The following is a 19,269-nucleotide window of genomic DNA, read 5'->3' as shown; positions in this document are numbered from 1 at the left end:
ATTTATAGTAGTGGCTTTTATAGTATTGGCTCGAGAGGAATTAGGAGATGGTTGGGATTTAACGATCCCAGTACTCTAATGGGATATTCAGCATGCACTTTACAAAATCACCTTAATCCAGCATTATTTTGTAAGGAGAGTGTCAATGGAAAATTAATAGCTTTTTATGATGGGTTCCCATTTGAACATTTTTCACTTTTTCAATCACAATCTTGCTCACACATTTTTTTAAACCATTAGCTATCACTGCTTTTGATGATGTTGTGAATTCTGTCCATGTAAGGCAATAGTGTAGCATGGTTTAAATAGAAATTATGTCTTGTATTCACCTGAGATTGCAGATAAAGATTCAATTTCTGAGAATGGATAAGCCTCACAGTTTCTTTAAAAGACATGAAATTGCTTCCAGGTTGCTGATGATGAAATATCCGACATGGGGATGTCACCTTCAAGAGAAGGAAGGCTTTATGATGGAAGGTTTTACAGGATGCATTAGTACACATAAAAGTTTATTAGTCAGGCAGCACAGGGGAGCTATCAAGCCCCATGCCTGTATTTCACTGTGCTGCAGTGCTGCAGTTAACAATGCTGCAGTTACAAAAAAAACTAATTTCAGTTCAGACTAATAAAATCTAAAGTAGTTTCAGTTTGTCCATTATCATTTGTAGAGTCAATTCTAATACATTTGCATTACAGCGCTAAATATGTATTTAGAACTTTTGCCCAAAGTTGGTTGTAGGTTAGAGACAACTGCTAATCTTTTTGTTTGTTGCAAGGGGAAAGTGTTCTTGCTGCACCCTCAGGGAAGTTGTTTAATCCACAGCGTGTTTAACATTCTGCAGAGGGAAAAATGGAGAGGGATGGATGAGGCATGTGAGACTTTTATCAGACAAGATGAGAGTTTTGACAGTCTGGAGCCCAGGTTTTCTGGGCTGTCTGTCTGGTTGTCCTTCACACTGAGGGCTTGGATGACAGTGCTTGGATGCAGGGTGGGGGTGGTTCATGTGACAGAAGGCTTTGCCTAATAGCCAGTCTGTCCTCCGACTCTGTTTTTCTCTGTCTTATAGACAAATACTTTTTTCTTTCTCTCCTCCTCCTATGGCCATATGTGCTTCTGATGTCCCTGGCAGAGGAGGAGTCAGTATGATTGCTCCAAGTGTGATATAATCAAGCTTGTAATTTTAAAATCTCTCCAGAGTGGTCCTGACTGTAGGACAGCTCATTGGGGCACCTGGGCAGTTCACTGATTAAGGTGGCGCCGGCGTTCCGCTGCTAGAGAAGGGGGTTGTTTGAAAGAGACAGCAGGGGTCCGCTTTGCCAGCCTGCCAAGTGTGTGGGTGCTGCTGTGACCAGTCAGTCTTCATAATGGCTGTCTGGCCCTAAGACAGAGCCAGTTCAGTGGTCACATGACAGCCTGCACAGAATCAGCTAGGAACCAGCTAGGAAGGAATTTCAGTGACCCTGGATTGATGGGGCCTATTGAGACGAGAGGAGAGACGGAAAGAGACAAGAAAGCATTATGGTGTGGGCAAATGACAACCAAGTTAAAGTCACAAAGGAGGGAACGGAAAGAAGAATATAAGAGGTTTTAGTAAAATGAGAGTGGGGGCAGTGTAGGTGTTCACTATTCATTACCTGTAAGCTGATGCTGTGCGCTTTCCGAAGGAATGATAAAAGTTTATCTCTCCAATGTGTTTTTCTCTTTTTTTTACCCATGCTTGTGGGCTTGAGATTCAAACTTCAAAGGCGTATTTGATACTACAGAAATTTCAATTTAAGCTAAAGGCACGGCCTGCATTTAAAATTTGTATCTTAAAAAAGCATACAGGAAAATGAAGTTTTGCTCTTCTTGGCAAACACTGGATAGCCCCAGAACTGAGACCTGTATAATGAAGCAAGCTCAGCCTGCTTGAACTACATCTTCAGTCTGCCTACTATAAGTGGTCTTAGATAGCTGGTCTGACAAAGTAGGTTATATTAATATATTACTTAAAGAAGATTTTCTGATCTAACCATGGATACTTTTGCCCTGATCATCAATAATAGTAAAAAAAGTACTGTAAGGACAGCATTAACATATAATACAAAATCTGATAATGAAGTATTAGTTATTAAAACTTTCTTTTGTGTTTTATAAATGTAAAATATGGAATAAAAGGTACTGCCTTAACCACTGAGCAAAACCTGTATGTTAAAGGTAATGGTAAATATAGTGCTCATTCACTGTATTTATTCACTGCTTTTAAATATCTGTCTGACAGATTTGTATTGACAGCTGGATTGGACTACTGTGTTGCTTTGCAGAGTGTCAGCATGATTAAAGACAAAGAAGATTATCTTAATTTTTAGCTTTTGTCCTGGTTCTTAACTAATAGTTGCCTGTTACTTTGTTGTATTCTGTAAACTGAGCTCACATTTTGAGCAGCACCAGTCCAGGACTGGCTCTTGTCTCCTCCCCAATGAAACACCAAACAATAGCATTTACCTTTTATCACCAGAACAGGCAATGGTGCCAGACCTCAGTGAGCCATTTATCCTCTTTCATAAACACCCTGTGGGTTTCTTAATGGATGTGAATTTTAAATATGTATAGCTATGTATTTATGTCAAATGAATAAGCACAGAAAATGACTCCAGAAGATCACACCTCCTATTAGGAGACAATATCCAACATTTCTGTCATCTCTCTCTCCTCTGTCTTTGTCGTGGGGAACCATTAAGGTGATTCTATTATGTGCTCCTTGCTCTCCTCTAAGGGATCTTCTTAACGTCTTTCATTGCCATTTAATTTGTGACCAAGTGTATAATGGCTCTGGAAAATTGGAAAGCACAGCCCTGTGCCTACACAGGGGTATGGTATTCAAGGTAAATGTTGACTGTTAGATTGTATTTCAGTGACAAGAGGCTTTAAAGGAAGTATTAATGGTGTATTTGGTCCACAGACAATTATACAGCTAAAGCAAGCGAGAACAGGGATATGTCCAGGTACTCTGGTTTCCTCCCACAGTCCAAAAACATGTATGTCAGGTTGATTGGTGACTCTAAATTGTCCATGCCCATGTGGCCCTGTGATGGACTGGTGACCTGCCTTTCACCCAGAGAGAGCTGAGATAGGCTCCAGCAGATCCCTGTGACCCTAAATAGAAGAGGCGGGTACAGATAATTAATGGATGGATGTTAATGAGCAGTTTTATTTTTATGAACTACATGGGATAAGATTGCTGCAGCTTTTTTTTTTCTCAATTCTTTAAGTGCCTCAAAAGCCACAGATATTGTAAAATCACTACAAGTTAGTGCCAAAGTAACACGGAGTCTTTACTCTGGTTTAATGCTCTTATCTGTATAGCACTGCATTAATTCCTCTGTATGATTAACGACAGGTACTTGTATCGAAACAAGCAAGAAATGAATTCATGGAGGAATAAGAGTATTCATTCAACTCCTCACACCTGCTGCAGCACAGACAAACCTGTGTGATTATTCTGATTGGCTGAGCATCAGCATACCATTTTATTCTGCATCACAGATCTTTCCATCTCATTGTGCGCAGTATGTATGCAGGAGAATGCATCCTCAGCATAATACATGCATCATGTAATGGGTCGTTTGCACACAATCCTAGGTCGGACTGGTTTGTACCGCACTTCTTAATATGCATTCTAAAATAGTGAACAGAAGTCTGAATAAAGTCTACTTGAGGCGATACATCTGGTGTATGATGAGATGGATTCATCCTCGCCACTCCCATTTTATTCTGATGAATCAGCTGCAGTGCACACATGGGGTCATATTAAACAGCCCATAGCTCTCTGTCCCCTGTACCATCATGCAAAGCCTGTTGTTGTGCCTTGTCTCTTCGCTTTTCTCCATGAACCGACTGAATTCTTTGGAACAGCGTGGAAACACCACAGGGTGTTGCATTGTTTTTCAAGCAATAGATAGTCCCACTGAACAGTATGAATAGAGCAGTGACTCTGAAAGAGGCAGACTGTTATTGTTTGTAACAAATAATTTTGTTAGCTCAGTGTTTATAATATAGTGGTAGGCTGTTTTTTATTTAAGGAGGTTAGTTTCACCAGTGCTGCTGTTCTGGTAGTAAGAAACATTTTTGTCTGTGCGTATTGGAGTTTCATTCACAAATTTTTCATTCCAAATGATCAAATGAGCACAGAAAGGCTTGCACTTTGTAATTGATATGAGACAACAGTTTTCTGGGGTGTGGCAGTTTATTTTAGATTAAATTGTTAAATTATAACAGTTTAATATTTTTCATTATATATAGTGTACTGCGGTCAGTGTGTATATCATGAGTGCACGCAGTTATTTTCTGTGAGGGAAGGAATTTCCTCAACCTAATAAATCATTACGTAAACAAAGCCACTGCTGCAGCTGTGACTCAACGTCGGCTACTGCACAGCCATAAAGAGACTTTTACTGATTTGTCATTAAAGTGGCCAGAGATGTCAGCCATCCATGTAGATTATTCTGCTATCTCATGTAGGAAAAACAGTGTTGCTGTTGTTTTTCATGTCTCATGTGTGTGTGCCCGGGAACACTCACACTGTGGGGACCTTGCCTTTGACATGGGAACCAGATTCCAGCTCCCTCCATGTAAATCACTGAATTTTAAGGTGCTGATTTGATCTCAGGTTGAAGTTAGGAATAGTCTCCAGGAAATTCATGCAAGTCATTGTAAGTTGATGAAAACCAGCATGTGTGATCATATTTTTCTTTGTCCTCCATCCTTCTGACCATGCTGGAGGAATCAAATCATTTAATCAAACGTGCATTGAATACGGGTCCTGTGTGTGAGTGGTTTAAGAGCAGACAGTGAAGCACTCATGAAATCCAAGCTGTGACTCATTCGTTCTGCTGTTCACCTCCAACACCTGCACAGCTGGTAGCACCTGTGCCCACATAGCAGCTTCTCCACATAGAATCTTAATAGAGTCCTCACTCTTCAATAACCACTGTCAGATTCACCGTGACAGATGAGAAACTGTGCTAAAATAAGTATATTGTGTATTAGACGATGTCTTAAATTATTCAATATGCAAAAAGTATATCCAGAGATGAAAATTTTACAGACCTCTTTAGACTGATCTCTAGAGGTTGGATATTCTTAAGCCTCAGACCTTGAGACCTCACGGTTACCTTCGGTCTTCAATGTGCTTTGGTAAAATCAGACAGACCTCATATAAAGATCACAGGCTGTGCAACTCATATGAAGTCAAAAGTTCTGTGATGTAGCATGGGCCAGACTATAGTAGTCTAATCAACACAGGGTGACAGGATAGATCACATTATTAATGTATTGTTAGTACAATGTTTTGTTACAGTCTGTGTTATATTATAAAGGTTGAATACATGAAAATCTAAAACTTATTGGTCCTAGTGTTAACTGGGCCTTTGTATGATGTAGCCCAGTATTTATAAACACCAGAATACCAAGACCTTTGGACAAGTACATGAATGAAAATCATTTGCAGGTGGAGGCACATCATTTGTCTCTGTCAGCCTGTGTTTTGATGGTATATCTTTGGCATCTTTGTTACACAATTTATTCCACCTGTTGTAAGCATGACAGTGTCTACAATGGATTTGAATTTATGAGTGGTCATTATGACTGTTTTTAAATTTGACTTTTTAATTACCACCACCTGCCTCCACATGGTGGATTATGATACCGTCTGCCTTACCACATTGCCGATTGCTCGCTCATTTCTGTACTGCTGAATTGGAGCACCCGGGAATTGCTTACATAACAGACATCACAATTCAACAGAGTCACTGCCTAACAAGCATTTGCTACTCTGTTGATTCTGAGGATAATATGAAAAATAAGAATTATGTTCCCTGCAGGTCAAGTAACTGTGTTGTTGTCTTATATCTATTAATTATGCCTGTTCAGCCTAATCATGGACCTTAATATATGCACATTGACACAAGTGCAGAAATTTTAAAAAAGACCTGGCCCTGGATTTATTCATTTAAATGTCCAATGATTAGTACCAAAAATAGACTTTTGTGTCTGGGCACAGTTAACTCAAGCAGACTTCATAGTATTATTTGAAACATGGCTAACAAAATCTATTTTGCAGCATGATATCATCATACCTGGGTATAATGATATCTTTCCTCTGACATGGAAAGGTGTGTGTGTGTGTGGTTATTTACTCACCGATAGAGTGCAAATGATTTGAGTGATTGTAGTAACTGTAAAAAACACTAAGGTCTCTAAAACAGCCTTCATTAAGGGGTTCTTACATTTTTTTTAGTTTGACTAAGCCAAAATGTCCTCAATTAGGTAAAGTAGCATTTTTATGTATTTATTAGTATATAGATAAGCATGCATCTTTTTGAAAATTATAGAACAAAAGGTTGATCTGTCTAAAACATGCTGTATAAAAATTGTAAAGACAAGGTCTGTGTTAGTATCTGGCCATTTCTGGCAAAGTAATCAATGTACAACTAATTTGAAAAATGCAAAATTAACTAACGCTGATCATGGGCAGCATGGTGGCTAAGTGGTTAGCACCCTCACAGCAAGAAGGTCCCAGGTTTGCGACTCGGCCTTTCTGTGTGGAGTTTGCATGTTCTCCCTGTGCTTGTGTGGGTTTTCTCCAGGTACTCTGGTTTCCTCCCACAGTCCAAAAACATGTATGTCAGGTTGATTGGTGACTCTAAATTGCCCATAGGAGTGAGTGTGAGTGTGTGAGGTTGTTTGTCTCTATGTGGCCCTGTGATGGACTGGTGACCTGTCCAGGGTGTACCCCTGTCTTTCACCCAAAGAGAGCTGGGATAGGCTCCAGCTGATCCCTGTGACCCTGGTTAGGAATAAAGGGGTATGAATGGATGGATGAATGAATTTATTCATTCATTCATCTTAACTCATCTTAATTCATCTTAATTCATTCATCTTAATAACCCCATCTGACCCCAGGAACTCAACTCTCACAAAAACCTTAATGACCTACCTCCCTGTTTTTATTAAGGATTCATCAATAGATGATGGTGATGAACTATTATCATTATTATTATTATCCACATAGGTGCATATTTACCGCCGGCTGATACTTCTAAAATGATAAAGAAATGTTCTAAAATTATTTTGAAAATTCAACCTGAGCCTCGGAGACAAGCCACTGTCAAGATAAAGTCAATTCTTGCTAGCACTGTGGCTCTCCCCCCTTTGTTCTCTGTTCTTCACCCTCCTGAAACTCTGATCAATTGTCTTTCCTTCCTTCCTCCACCTCCTTGGTTTTCTCTTCACATGTCTTCTTTTTAGGATGCATCAATATCTATCATTCTGCCTAGCAGGGTCATCACAGTGCAAAATGTTTGGGGTGCTCACAGGGGTGCGCTTACTGAAAGATGTGTGCAGGTACCATTTGTGAATTACTCATCCCTAGATAGGGCTGTTGGATGAAAGGAAAGAAAATCTATAGACACATGAGAGGAAGTTAGCAGATAAGATGGCAAGAAAGAGAGAAGGGTGTAAACTTTTCCAGGACTATGGACAATTGCATCCAGCAGCGCATTAGCAGTGATATGGTAAATTACTCATAAAGGTTTTCAGTGTGCTTTTTTACTCCCTTTTTTTTTTTTTTTTTTTTTTTTTTTTTTACATTGTATTCCCTTCTCCATATCAAAAACTTTTTTATTTCCTCTCCTTTTCTCATGTCATTGATGGTCTACACCCCTTTTGTTACCTATTTCATTCCTTTATGTGAGCTGTCTTTCTATAGCAGTCACCTCTAGCCACAGCAAAGCTGTTTGTAGGGTTAAATCTTCCTGGAGAAGTGACACGTTTTACTTCATTAAGTAGTGGCAGTGTGTGCTGCTTCACTGGGTAGTAAGGATAAGAGTCTGTCCTCATGGGCTCTATCAATAACCATTAAGGATCCTCTCTCATTAGACTAACCCTCATAGTCCCCTAGGGCTTAGGAAATGAGCCCTGCCATCTTATATGATAGAGTACACTTATATAGCATCACCACTGTTTGGAATTGGAAATTGAAATAGTTATTTTTCCTTGTGAATGATTGACACCAGTATACTGCACTCAGCCTCTTTGCTTCACTAAGAAAATTTCACTTGCCAATCAACAACCCTATGTTTGGTCTTCAGCTCCTCCCCTTTGCCCTTCTCTATTTTCTACACAGAAAAACACACACAGCTCAAACCCATTCAGCATATTCAAGCTAGTGCAGCATGATTATTCACACAGGGGTCTTTGAGGTTGATGACTTAGGAGTCCTGCAGCTTCTCTGCTGGGAGCAGGGAATTCAAACTTAATCAGGGCAAGGACCCCTCCCTCCTCTATCTCCCAGAGAGCTCCATGGGGTTGAGGACTAAACAGGAATAAAATAAGAGAGGGAAAAGGCAAAGTCCAGGCAGCATCATGCACTCTCTCTCCCTCTGTCTTCCTTATAGAGAACCAGAAGTTTTCTTCCATGAGTGATGGGTTCATTTTAGGGCTGTTGGAGAATCTTTTGTTTCACTCGGAGAAGAAGAATTAATAAGATTAGCTTTGTTCTACTTTGTCAGTGCCATCTAAGCTCTTATCTCTCCCTCTTTATCCCTCACAAACACAGTGTTCCGCATTTCCACATACCAAGGCTATTGTCCATCTATCACCCAAGAGGACAGCCCGTATGTTTCCCTGAAGCCCAGACAGAGAGTTCTGTAAGAGGCCAACCCTGAGCTTGTCTCTGTTCATAGGGCATTGGTGACTCCAAAGGCAGGGGGCAGTGATCAGTCCTGATCAATAATGCATTGATCGCTTTAAAGCTTATAAATAAATCATGCTCGGAAAAACCCAGTCATCAGAACACACACACACACAGAGCAAAGTTACTTAGGCCAGGGAAGATGAACAAACAGAAAAAGAGAACAAAGCAAGGGCTTTAACTTGTAGGGAATTTATCATCCACCCACTGACATTTTGTTGCATGTTCCACTTTGTCATTTCGTTCTGCCACCCATACCATTCATTGCCATTCTTTCTTTCCTCTCTCTCAAGTAATGGCCTTTTCCTGCGGGTGGAATAAATAAGTTATTACATCCATGTGTCCTAAGGCTTAGCAGAGACTATCTGAATATAAATAGTTCATTGCCTACATAGTAAAGGCCTTACTTTGCCCCATATGAATATATTTGTAATTACTTTTTTTTTTTCCTTTTTTTTTTTAACAAAGAGCAGGGTGACTGTTTTGGTTGAGTGGAGATACAAGATGAAATTGCCTTACACAAATAAGTCTGCCAACGTTTTACCCCAAAAACCATCTCAGGCAGGAGGGAGCAGGGCTTAGCTCAGTGCAGACGTTTGTGTGCAGACGTTTGTGTGCTGTGCTGACAACAAAGAGTGAGCACCTGACTGGTTCTGTAGACAGTTTGAATAAAATTTGTGGGCTGCATGAAAGTACAAGTGGTAACTTTGCCAAGATTTTGAATGGGAACAGCACTTGAGAATAATTAATGTCTCGACCATATGTACTTAGGAGAGATGGTATATCTATACAGCAACTAACCCTGCGTGTGTCTCTACAGACTATCCAACATCATCCATGCATTTGGCACTCAGTAATTTGGCATTTGATCCAAAGTTGTTGTTTTTTTTTTGTTTGTTTTGTTTTTGTGTGTCCGTGCGCATATTTTTGCTGCTTTGTTTAAAGCAACAACTGTTGTTTATAGCTCGACCACTAAGCATTTTGGAGTTAATCCATTTAGGCTTGAAAGGCTAACTCATCTCAGTTTATAAGCATACACAGCAGTGCCAGCATGCATTTATGAGCACACACATTTGTGGTTGCTCTCTGATGAGATGCTGTGTTGTGAGTTTGTGTTGTGATGATCTGCTCTTCAAGGTGCAGGAGAATAGGAGAGGAAGCAGCTCTTTGTTTCTGATGGCAGAGGTCTATCACACAGGAATACTAAGGGAACTGCACTCAGAAAGATATTGCTGCCTATTAACCAATGTGTAGATATTTCTTAAGACTGCTGCGTATGGCACGGGCGGAGTTGAAGTGCAGAGGAAGAGCTTCAGCAAAACGGAGACGGGTGAAAATGTCTACAGAAAATCATCAGACAGTAAACAAACACAAAATAAAGAGGTTAATCTGGAATGTAGTTATTAAAAGTAAATTAAATTTTGATACAGATGTTCAAGGTCCTGATAGGATGTGTCCTAATAACTTTGAGTTTCATATTTGTGATTATGAGTGAAATGTATCAAAACTATTGGATGGATTGCCATGAAATGTGGTACACACATCCATCTTCTCCTTAGGTTGATCTATAATAACTGTAACCTTTTAATCTGGCACCACCATCAGGTCAAGATTTTTATTTGTCCAGTACTTTGGCTTATGACCAGATGCATGCAACATTACTGGCATTCCTTTCAACCTCAGGGGAACTTTGTGTATAGTGTTAATAAGCAAATGTTAGCACGCTAACATGTTAAACTATGTGTAGCCTTTAGCCCAAAGCACAGCTCTATTTTTATTGCCCAAGTACAGCCTCACAGAGCCACTGGCATGACTCTAGGCTATGAGTTTTATATCAAGCATATTATAGCAATCCCATACAGATGATGCAGATGACCATGTATTTTTGTCGTCTTTCATACCTTATTTTGAAAACTGCACAACTTTCTCGTACATCCCATTGAATATTTGGTAGAAAAGACTTTTTAGCACGTCTAACAATTTGATCTCACCCCTTACTGCTCCTACGAGCTCTTAAATCACTTACATTCTTTTTGTTTGTATGTGTTTTGTAAATGTACACCGTGCTCATCTGGAAAATGATTGTCATAAATTACTCCCCTTCCATTTTTAAAAAGCAGAGAACAAAGCATCTGCATTGTATTGACATACTACCATTGCTTCTTAACTGGCAAAACGAATGGCTTTAAATCGTTGACAACCACATACATCTATTTTGTAAGAATGACATCAGTCCTAACCCTGAAGTATAAGTGTCTGTAATATCAGATAAAAAAAGTTAAAGTGAACGTGGGATTTAACTTGTCCTTTATACACCAATCTGTGCCCTACAAAACCCATCAATATGACATCGGAGATGCATGTGGAGTAATCTCTTCTTTGTTGATTTTTGCTCTGATAGATGGCAGTAAATTCACAAATATAAATGCAAACTAACTGTCCAAGGTCATGGGAAGTGATTGTTTTAAAAGAAACATTTGAATGGTGAAATTAAATGGCATAGCTCTAAAGTGCAGTGAATCTCATTGAATTAAACAGCATCCTCATACAGTAAGTGTGATTATAAAAAAAAAAAAATAAAAATGCTGACATATAGTCTTGAAAATGGAAGTGGTACTGCAGCTTTAGCAGCATAATCATAAGATGAAAGAAGGTGCTGGAATTAGAGAAGTTAGAGGAGAGAGTTGCTTCTCAGGGAGGAGCAATGCTCTGTCACCCTTACGACATTGTCCAATTAGAGCATATGATTAGTGTAGACTGTCTCCAGTGAAATGAATCTATCAGCCAGGCTTGGATTGCTACAGGTCCCTGCAATTTAGCTGTCACTTTGTCTTTGTCACTGCAATAATATAAAACCGACAGAATGGATGATTTCTACTTAGGGCGTAGCTTGATTGAAGCTGATTGCATTTCACAGAGGTTTATTATATTTCCATAATATGTGTGCATGGTGAAGAGTGTGTGTGGGATGTGTGTTTATGTGGCTGCATGCAGGTGTTTATGAAAGAGAAGAAACCAGAGGTGATCTGAGATATGTACTCTTTTTTTCTCTCTCTTTTTGTCTTTTTCAGGCTACCAGAGCCGAGGGCAGACCCCTTAGACCCACGGGACTTTGAAGACAATCATTCTGGACCATCCATGGACCATGCCCCCTGATACCAACAGTCTACTTCAACCTGTCCTTCAATCAGCCCTGTTAAGCCATCAGGCCGACACGTTCTCTGACACTTTCTCTGTCAGCGATCTCCTTTTTACCGCCTTCCCCCTCCCTTCCCACTGCCTGCTGGCAGTGAACTGACCTTGATGGAGGCTGGTGTGACAAATATGGATGGCCACATCTTTTCTGCTCTCAAACTTTTTTTTTAATTGCTCACAAGTTACCAACTTCCTTTAATTGAAGCACACACATTATGTGCAATCAGTTACCATCAGGCTCAATTTCTACAGCCTTGGCTTACTGGTGAGTTTGACTGACTCGGGAAGGAAGCTGGGGTAAGCAGTCGAATGGAGCATCTGTTAAGCCCAACAGATGTCAGGAATGTAAAATTCTGCGACACTGTGCAGTTCACTCTTCATTTATTCGCAGTATCATTTTGGTTCTTTTGTTTTGTCAAACTCTATGGAGGCTCTTGGCCATAGAAAGGCTACATTTGTCAGATGGCTTTCGTTGTTAAGAGAACATATTACACAGGTGCTCTGGGAATTAGAGTATATTAACAAAGCAGAAAACCTACATCTATCGAGCTTTTGTATTATAATGTTGTTTCTTGTGTTTTCCATCATCCTTGTGCCTTCTCCCCTCTCATCTCTACATTGCCTGCCCTACCTGCAGATTCTTTATGCTTGTAGATCTGTGTTCACTTCCTTCTGTGTGTCAGATCTATTATCTGAAGCGGGAGACGTTTTGACATCTATTGATTGGTGAATGTTGCTGAGTCTTTGTTAGGTGAAAATCGAACTGTAATTTGACAAAATAGCACTCTCGCACTATCAGCTTTGTATGTACTGTAATGTAAAGCCTCATTGCTCTTGGCCAATCTGCAGTGTATGACAGATTACAGTCCAGACAAATGAACGCACTTTCTACCTTGACCCACTCAGCCATAGCTTTCGTTCATGATGTAGTGCCTCAAGTGAGTCTGTATCAGCAGTTAGTTTTTAATGTGATTGATTATGTTGCCTTAAATTCAGAATTGAAAAGCGTGTCATCCAGAAAATCATGTCATGTCTGACAACAACATGACTTCAGTACTGAAGTACTGCACTACAATGCTCTGAGTTGTATACCTACCCATGGGAAATGTTGGTGTGTCAGCAGCCTATTGAAATAACTCCAGTAGTTCATTCTTTACTCTGTTGTTACAACAGACAGGAGTTTGGCTGTCTGATGTTTTACTCTTGTTTTTATTTGTCTATTTTTGTCTTAAATCTATAAATAAACCATCTGTTTCTTAGATGCGATGTTGAAGATGACATTAATATTTCCTTTTTAAGAACAAATTCTGCAGTATTTTTCTCCTGCAAAACACAAACACCTGAAAACTGTCAGTCATCGTAGACACTATAGTCAGAAAAGCTTAAAGGCGTGTGATAATGGAAACAGGAGGAGAGATGAAATGGTGGAAAGAGAGAACTCAGGAAGGGGAGAATTTCTGAGTTTCCTTTCCTAAGAGGTTTGGGGACAAAAGGGTGATGGAGTAGGAGAATTCAAGTTTTCTGCTTTTCCACATATGCATTTAAATGCAGACTGGTTTCATGCCAAGCCAGAACCCACTTTCCATCATAGCCATAATCGGATGTCTTTGCACTGTTCATTTTTCTTTCTCACTTTCCTTTTCTTGCCTTCTTGCAATCATAGCATGCGGTACTCATTGGCTTCGCCCCTGCTCTCTACCTGAACTGCTTCATCAAGCCAAGAATGTTTTCTCAGCATGTCCCATCTCTCTGCATTGAGCTATTGACCCAGAGAAACTCATTTAGCCAGTGGTCATTACTGTCTGGGTGGTAACGCATCTGGGTTTGCATTCTCTTGTGTATTTCTATAATGGAGCTTAATGATTTACCGCAAGAGACATTGATCCTCAGCACTGTCTACACTGCTCCTGACTGACCACACGTCAGAGCACTCAAACCCTTTTAGAGCCTTTTTTTTTCTTTTTGTCTGTGTTTTTGTGTGGCTGTGGCTAAATTGATTTCAGTTTGCTGTGAGGAGGCATAGCCACGAACAAGCTCCTGTGCTATCAAAGGGAGACTGGTTTCAGCGAATAATCATTATCCTGTCATGTGTAGTGGAGTCCAACCTGATCAAAGAAATAATAACAAACCTGAGGGGGGACAATGTGCCTGTTGTCTGGGGAGGAAATGGAGAGGAGAAGATTGTCTGATCTCATTTAGCCAGGGAGACCACAAGGTTCCCTTTTTCTCCACACTCAATTACACCTGCTCTTCTAGGTTCACTTCAGTGATCATGTTCGCACAGAGGCACAAAGACACAAATAAACACAAGCACAAACCATAAGACCTCTGCTTTCCTGATGGGCAAAAAGAGACTATTTATGCATTTGTATTGACATGAATTAATTGCTTCATGTGTTCCAGGATTGAATTAGCTACGTGGCATGCTTGCTAGTGGTGATGCAGCTTTGATTGCTGTGTTTAATAAAGCCTATTTCTCGATGTCATCATTTAAAAGACAGTTGGAGTCTTTGGTTTTACAGTAATGGAGCAGCTCCACCACCCACCAAACCACTGTGACATGCCTTAATGATTCTGTTTATTAGCTGCAAGAGCCGAATAGAAAAGGAAATTTCTCTAATAGTACACTACACTGCCCCAAGATGTGTGCGTGTGCATATGCAGGTCTAAATGTGTGTGCTTTTAAGTATTTGTGAGGATGTGCATTAGCCTGTTTATTTACGGCGACCCACACCTCTGTCCTTGCTCAGATTGCATGTACAATCTAAAGAATGTATTGCTTGTCTCATAGTTAATGCACTTTCTCATTCATTTTTTCCCTTGGCCTGTCCACAGACACACACACAGACACACACACACACACACACACAAACAAGGAAATAGGCATCAGTGAAAAAATGCTAGTCTGGATTTTTACATTTTTCCAATATTTGCTTTGGGTTCAGCTGCTTAATGAAGCTCACCACTGACAAATTTTACAATAGCTGATATCACTCATAATCCTTATGAAGAGGTACTGTCACCTTTTCATTTAACATTCTTATTATCTTTGGGGACTTATAAATGGTTTTTGGTGTTTTTACCATGTATTTAAAGTTAGTTAAAAGAATGACAGCAAAACAAATGTAACTTTGTGGAAACATTAAATCGCTAAAAGTGGCATTTCTTGATGAAAGAATTGTCAACATTTGTTGTTAGTATTATTAGTCACAACCTGCACTTACACCTCCAGCTTGTCTACGTATCATTTAATATGTTCAACAAAAGCACCTTCAAGAAATGCTAACAGGAAATATCAATAAATCTCTTCCCTGTCATCGATTTTAGGAGAGCTAAGGAGAAGGTGACTCAGACTGTGCACCATTCCAGACTGACAGGAGGCATCTGTCAGAGATGGCAGGTACAGACAGCTGTCTGACGGCCCAAGCTCATGAACAATGACTGGGTGGAGACGAGATGGGGCAGGGAATCCATCTCTCCTCTCGACAGCCTCCATCACTCTTATGCCCCAGAGTCAGGGAAGACACGCCTCTGTCTATAACCTCTATGCAATCTTTTCCTGTCTGAGCTTCCTATTTGGACAGGAATTGTAGAGTAGGAAGAGAAAAAAAACTGAGGAGATGTGGGTGAAAATAAAAATAAATAAATCCCTAAAAATAAGGATTAAACTTTTGAAAGAAGCTTGAATTGGGAAGACATAAAACTGGTCACAAGCAAGGAAATAGAGATGGGCAGCATGATACCATGGATGCAGTGAGAAGGAGCTGGGATTCTTGTTTCCTCCAGCTGATAATGGAACATGCCTCTGAATAAAATGAACATCCGGCCTAGATAACACCTACTGCTGTTCCTTCTCAGAGCTGTAGCACATTATGCTCCCTCTGTCACAGCTGTGATGAATCATCCTCACAACAGGAATGAATGAAGAGAAGTGGGAGCAAAGTATAGCATTTGTAGGCGCGCTCTCTGAAAACTATGCCCAAAGGTACAAAACAATGTGTCTATACTGTAATGTCAACACAGAAAATTACATTCCTTGGTGTATGATATCCAAAAATGGTAAGTTGCATTAAAATCCTCAACATGCTTGTTCCATTTATGTTTGCCGCTCCATCTCTTCCTCACTCTCCATCTCCACTCATGCCACTCATCATTCTTGTTGTGTACACAGCTTGACCCTTCCTGGTTGCCCAGAGCTCCTCCGGAGCTTGTTAATTGTGTTGGTGACACAGGTCTGTGTGTGAAGCAGCAGTGGTAATTGCTCTGGCCTGGCCTGAGGAGCAGAGAGTGCAGTGGTCTGGCCTCCAGGTCTGCCCCAATACCACATTAGCTACATGTATCCATGTTTGATGAGATGGATAGCATTAGCAGTTTTATCAGGAAACATGTATTGCTCTGATCACTGGGATTGTCAGACCATACTGCAGGTACTATATAAATAAAGCATATATTTTTTCTGCTGTGTAGTCCACCAGTGGCTGTAAAATAGTTTGAACATTATTCTGATGACCTTTATATTTCAGCGGGGGCACCGTGTTACGTATTCAGTTAATTTCTCTTCTTCTAATGCAGGAAGATCAAATGGCATCACTTTGCATAATTTCTAGAGCCACATACACGAGTGTGGCTGACTTCAGTGCTTGCAGTTGTTGTATAAATGGTTTTCCAAAAGTTTGGAGTTTAGAGTCAGTGGCCCCCATTCATTAATCTCTTTTGGACTGGAGATTTTACAAAAAAAAAAAAAATAAAACAAAATCAGTTTACCATTTACATATTAGACACCCCAAATTATGGAGTATGATTCATTATGTACTTTTAAGACCCAGGATATCCTATAAATCTCAGCTGGGAGCAGAAAGCTTTGGCACTCACCTTTGTTTCTCTGTGCAAAATTTATTTGAGCAAGTCTAAATACTATTGCTGGTGGTACTGAGCCTGACCTTTTATCATAAGAAGCATTAACATGAGTGGAGGCACATCAAATCGTTTTATTATAATTATCTTAATGGCAATTGATATATGTTTGCAGTTAAACTCAAATAATTTCCCCAAGTTGTTGGCTCCAGTGTACAGAGATGGGCCCAGGGCCACAGTGCTCTGATTGCCTACATCATTGAGAGGCTTAAACCATCACCTCAAAGCAAGTACATGTTAAATATCAGGGAGTGCGGGAACACTTACTGTATCCACGCCTTATTCTGCTTAAAATTTTCATGAGAAGATTCTGTATACAGTGTGACTCAAGTATGAGTAAACAGATACTGGCGCTTGGAGACAACTGGTTATTTCTTTTGCCGTGAGTTATAAGATAGACTTCTCACTGATAGCTAGCATTTTTTGCTCATTATCCGCTATAGAGTAGTCACATCTGAAGTGATTACATACTGTTTCAGAGCTGAATCTTTGTGGGCGGAGTCTTCTCGAAATTTTCAGTCTGTGTGTACATGAGAGAGGAAGCACAGAAAGAGGGAGAAGGCTGCCTGTTCTCAGTCCTTGCCTTGTATTCATGTAAAATTGTACAAGCACATCCACATATGTACTTTTAGTATTCCACCCACAGTTGGAGATCATGGGGCCACTCTAAAGCAGTCCAAGCTACCCTGGGACAGCTCCAGCTCTCACTTCACAGTCCTCCTGTATACTGTGAGACCCTGCAGGGTGGTTAAAATTGGAACACATTCATCTCAATCCCCTGCCTGCCAGCACTAATGGATGTTAGCCTCTTTTGGAGAGACAATGAAATCGAAGAAAGACAGAATTTTGGGCTCCTATGGTGTATGTGGACATGAGTGAAAAATACAAATACAATTAATCCCTTTCTGTTAAACATTATTTGCTTTCCACAATTGTTTCACAGTAGCCCTGATGTGTCAGTTTACTGAGAAAAGAAACACTTTTCATTCTGCTCAATTTCCACACTATCTGCTCTTTGTTAAGTCCCATGTCGCGTTTCCTTCCTTACAAATAAAAGATGCGTCAATAATGCAAAAGGATGACTGGATGGAGGCTCCTGCAGAAAGGTACCTGCTGAGCTGGTAAAATATATTCAATGAACTGGATTCTAAAGCTTCTTGAATGCAGTGACACCAGTGTTCATGCTTTGAGGTCTATCTACACATTATGAGACGGTTTAAATCTGCAGTAGCATGCTGATCCAGGTGCAGAATCTGCCTTTGCCTTGTTTACAGGCTTTATTTCTCTATTCTTCATGCCTTTCAAACTGCGCCTCATTTCACCCACTATTTATTATGTTTCTATCTGCCTCTAATGCAATTCTGTCTTTTCCTGTAGAAAAATATTACCCCTCGAGACCACACCTTTATTCTCTCCCATAAAAAGGAGATGCAAAATCACAAGCATAACTAACTGAAATATGTATTCTGCCAATTTGCTGCTCCATTTTTGGAGAAATCCATCAGAAATGGCAAGAGTAAGTAAGTAAAAAAACACTATTTCATTTTTTTAAGTTATTTTGTCTCTTGAGGTTTATGCAACATTTGTGAACAGATACCTGTGGGAATGTACGCACTACAGTGTTAGCCATCCAGAAATACTACTGAACATTGATTATAGTTTTAGCAGCAATATCATGAACAAAGATGGATTTCTACGCAGAGGAAGTGTTTATGTTGCAGAAAGGTGAGCCAAGTGTTGGCTCTGTACATGTAGTGCCTTGGTGTTGAAGTGTAGTAACACCAAAGGAGTGACAGACACATCACCAGAAAATGGAAAACTGAGAGGTGTTGGATTATGTGGCTATGAGGCTGAACTGAATTTGTTTTTTTATATATTTACTTCTACACTAGTAGGATGTTGTTCAGAAGAAAACTCTTGTTGAAGAGATATTTGTAAATACATAAAACAGTGCATGTTTAGTTAATGTCTTATCACTGCATCCAATTAGAATCAGATATTAAGCTGCTTGTCATCTTGAATAAGCAGTTTCCACAGGGAGTCTTGAAAAAAAAAACATTTTGAGCAGGCGGGAGGTTTATCAACAGACAGTGTCAGTAAAGAACTGAATGGATTTAAATCATGTTGGCTGCACATATTTGTTCTTATTTTGACATTTGCCTGTCCATATTTTCTATACGTTCCATCTATGTAATATTATCTTAGAGGAAGAATACTTCCATTTAAAAAAAAAAAGGTGTAGTTTGAAAATCACTATCACATTTGCTCAGAACTCACTCACACTCATTTCAAAGTGCAAAGCACCTGTTTTGTGCAAAGATAAGAGATAAATTTAGATAAGAGATAAATTTTTGTGCAAAGATAAATTTATAACTGGCATTCCAGGCATTAGAGGTGTTTGATACAAACAAAGACCTCTAACAAACCT

General features: G+C 39.8%; 1 protein-coding gene across 3 annotated transcripts in view; it reads left to right on the top strand.

Moving 5' to 3' along the window:
- Window positions 1-13,200, top strand: part of trim44 (tripartite motif containing 44) — a 38,596-nt gene extending 25,396 nt beyond the window's left edge. For all 3 annotated transcript variants that reach the window (XM_026311898.1, XM_026311899.2, XM_033325275.1), the window contains one exon: window positions 11,804-13,200. In XM_026311898.1, the coding sequence (XP_026167683.1) occupies window positions 11,804-11,888 (85 nt within the window). In that variant the 3' untranslated portion in view covers window positions 11,889-13,200. The remainder of the gene's footprint in view (window positions 1-11,803) is intronic.
- The last annotated feature ends 6,069 nt before the right edge of the window (window positions 13,201-19,269 follow it).

This window comes from Mastacembelus armatus, chromosome 6 (assembly GCF_900324485.2).
Source record: "Mastacembelus armatus chromosome 6, fMasArm1.2, whole genome shotgun sequence".
NCBI classification, from domain to species: domain Eukaryota; kingdom Metazoa; phylum Chordata; class Actinopteri; order Synbranchiformes; family Mastacembelidae; genus Mastacembelus; species Mastacembelus armatus.
The sequence above is the reverse complement of the archived record's forward strand: the minus strand, read 5'-3'. Positions and strand labels throughout refer to the sequence as shown.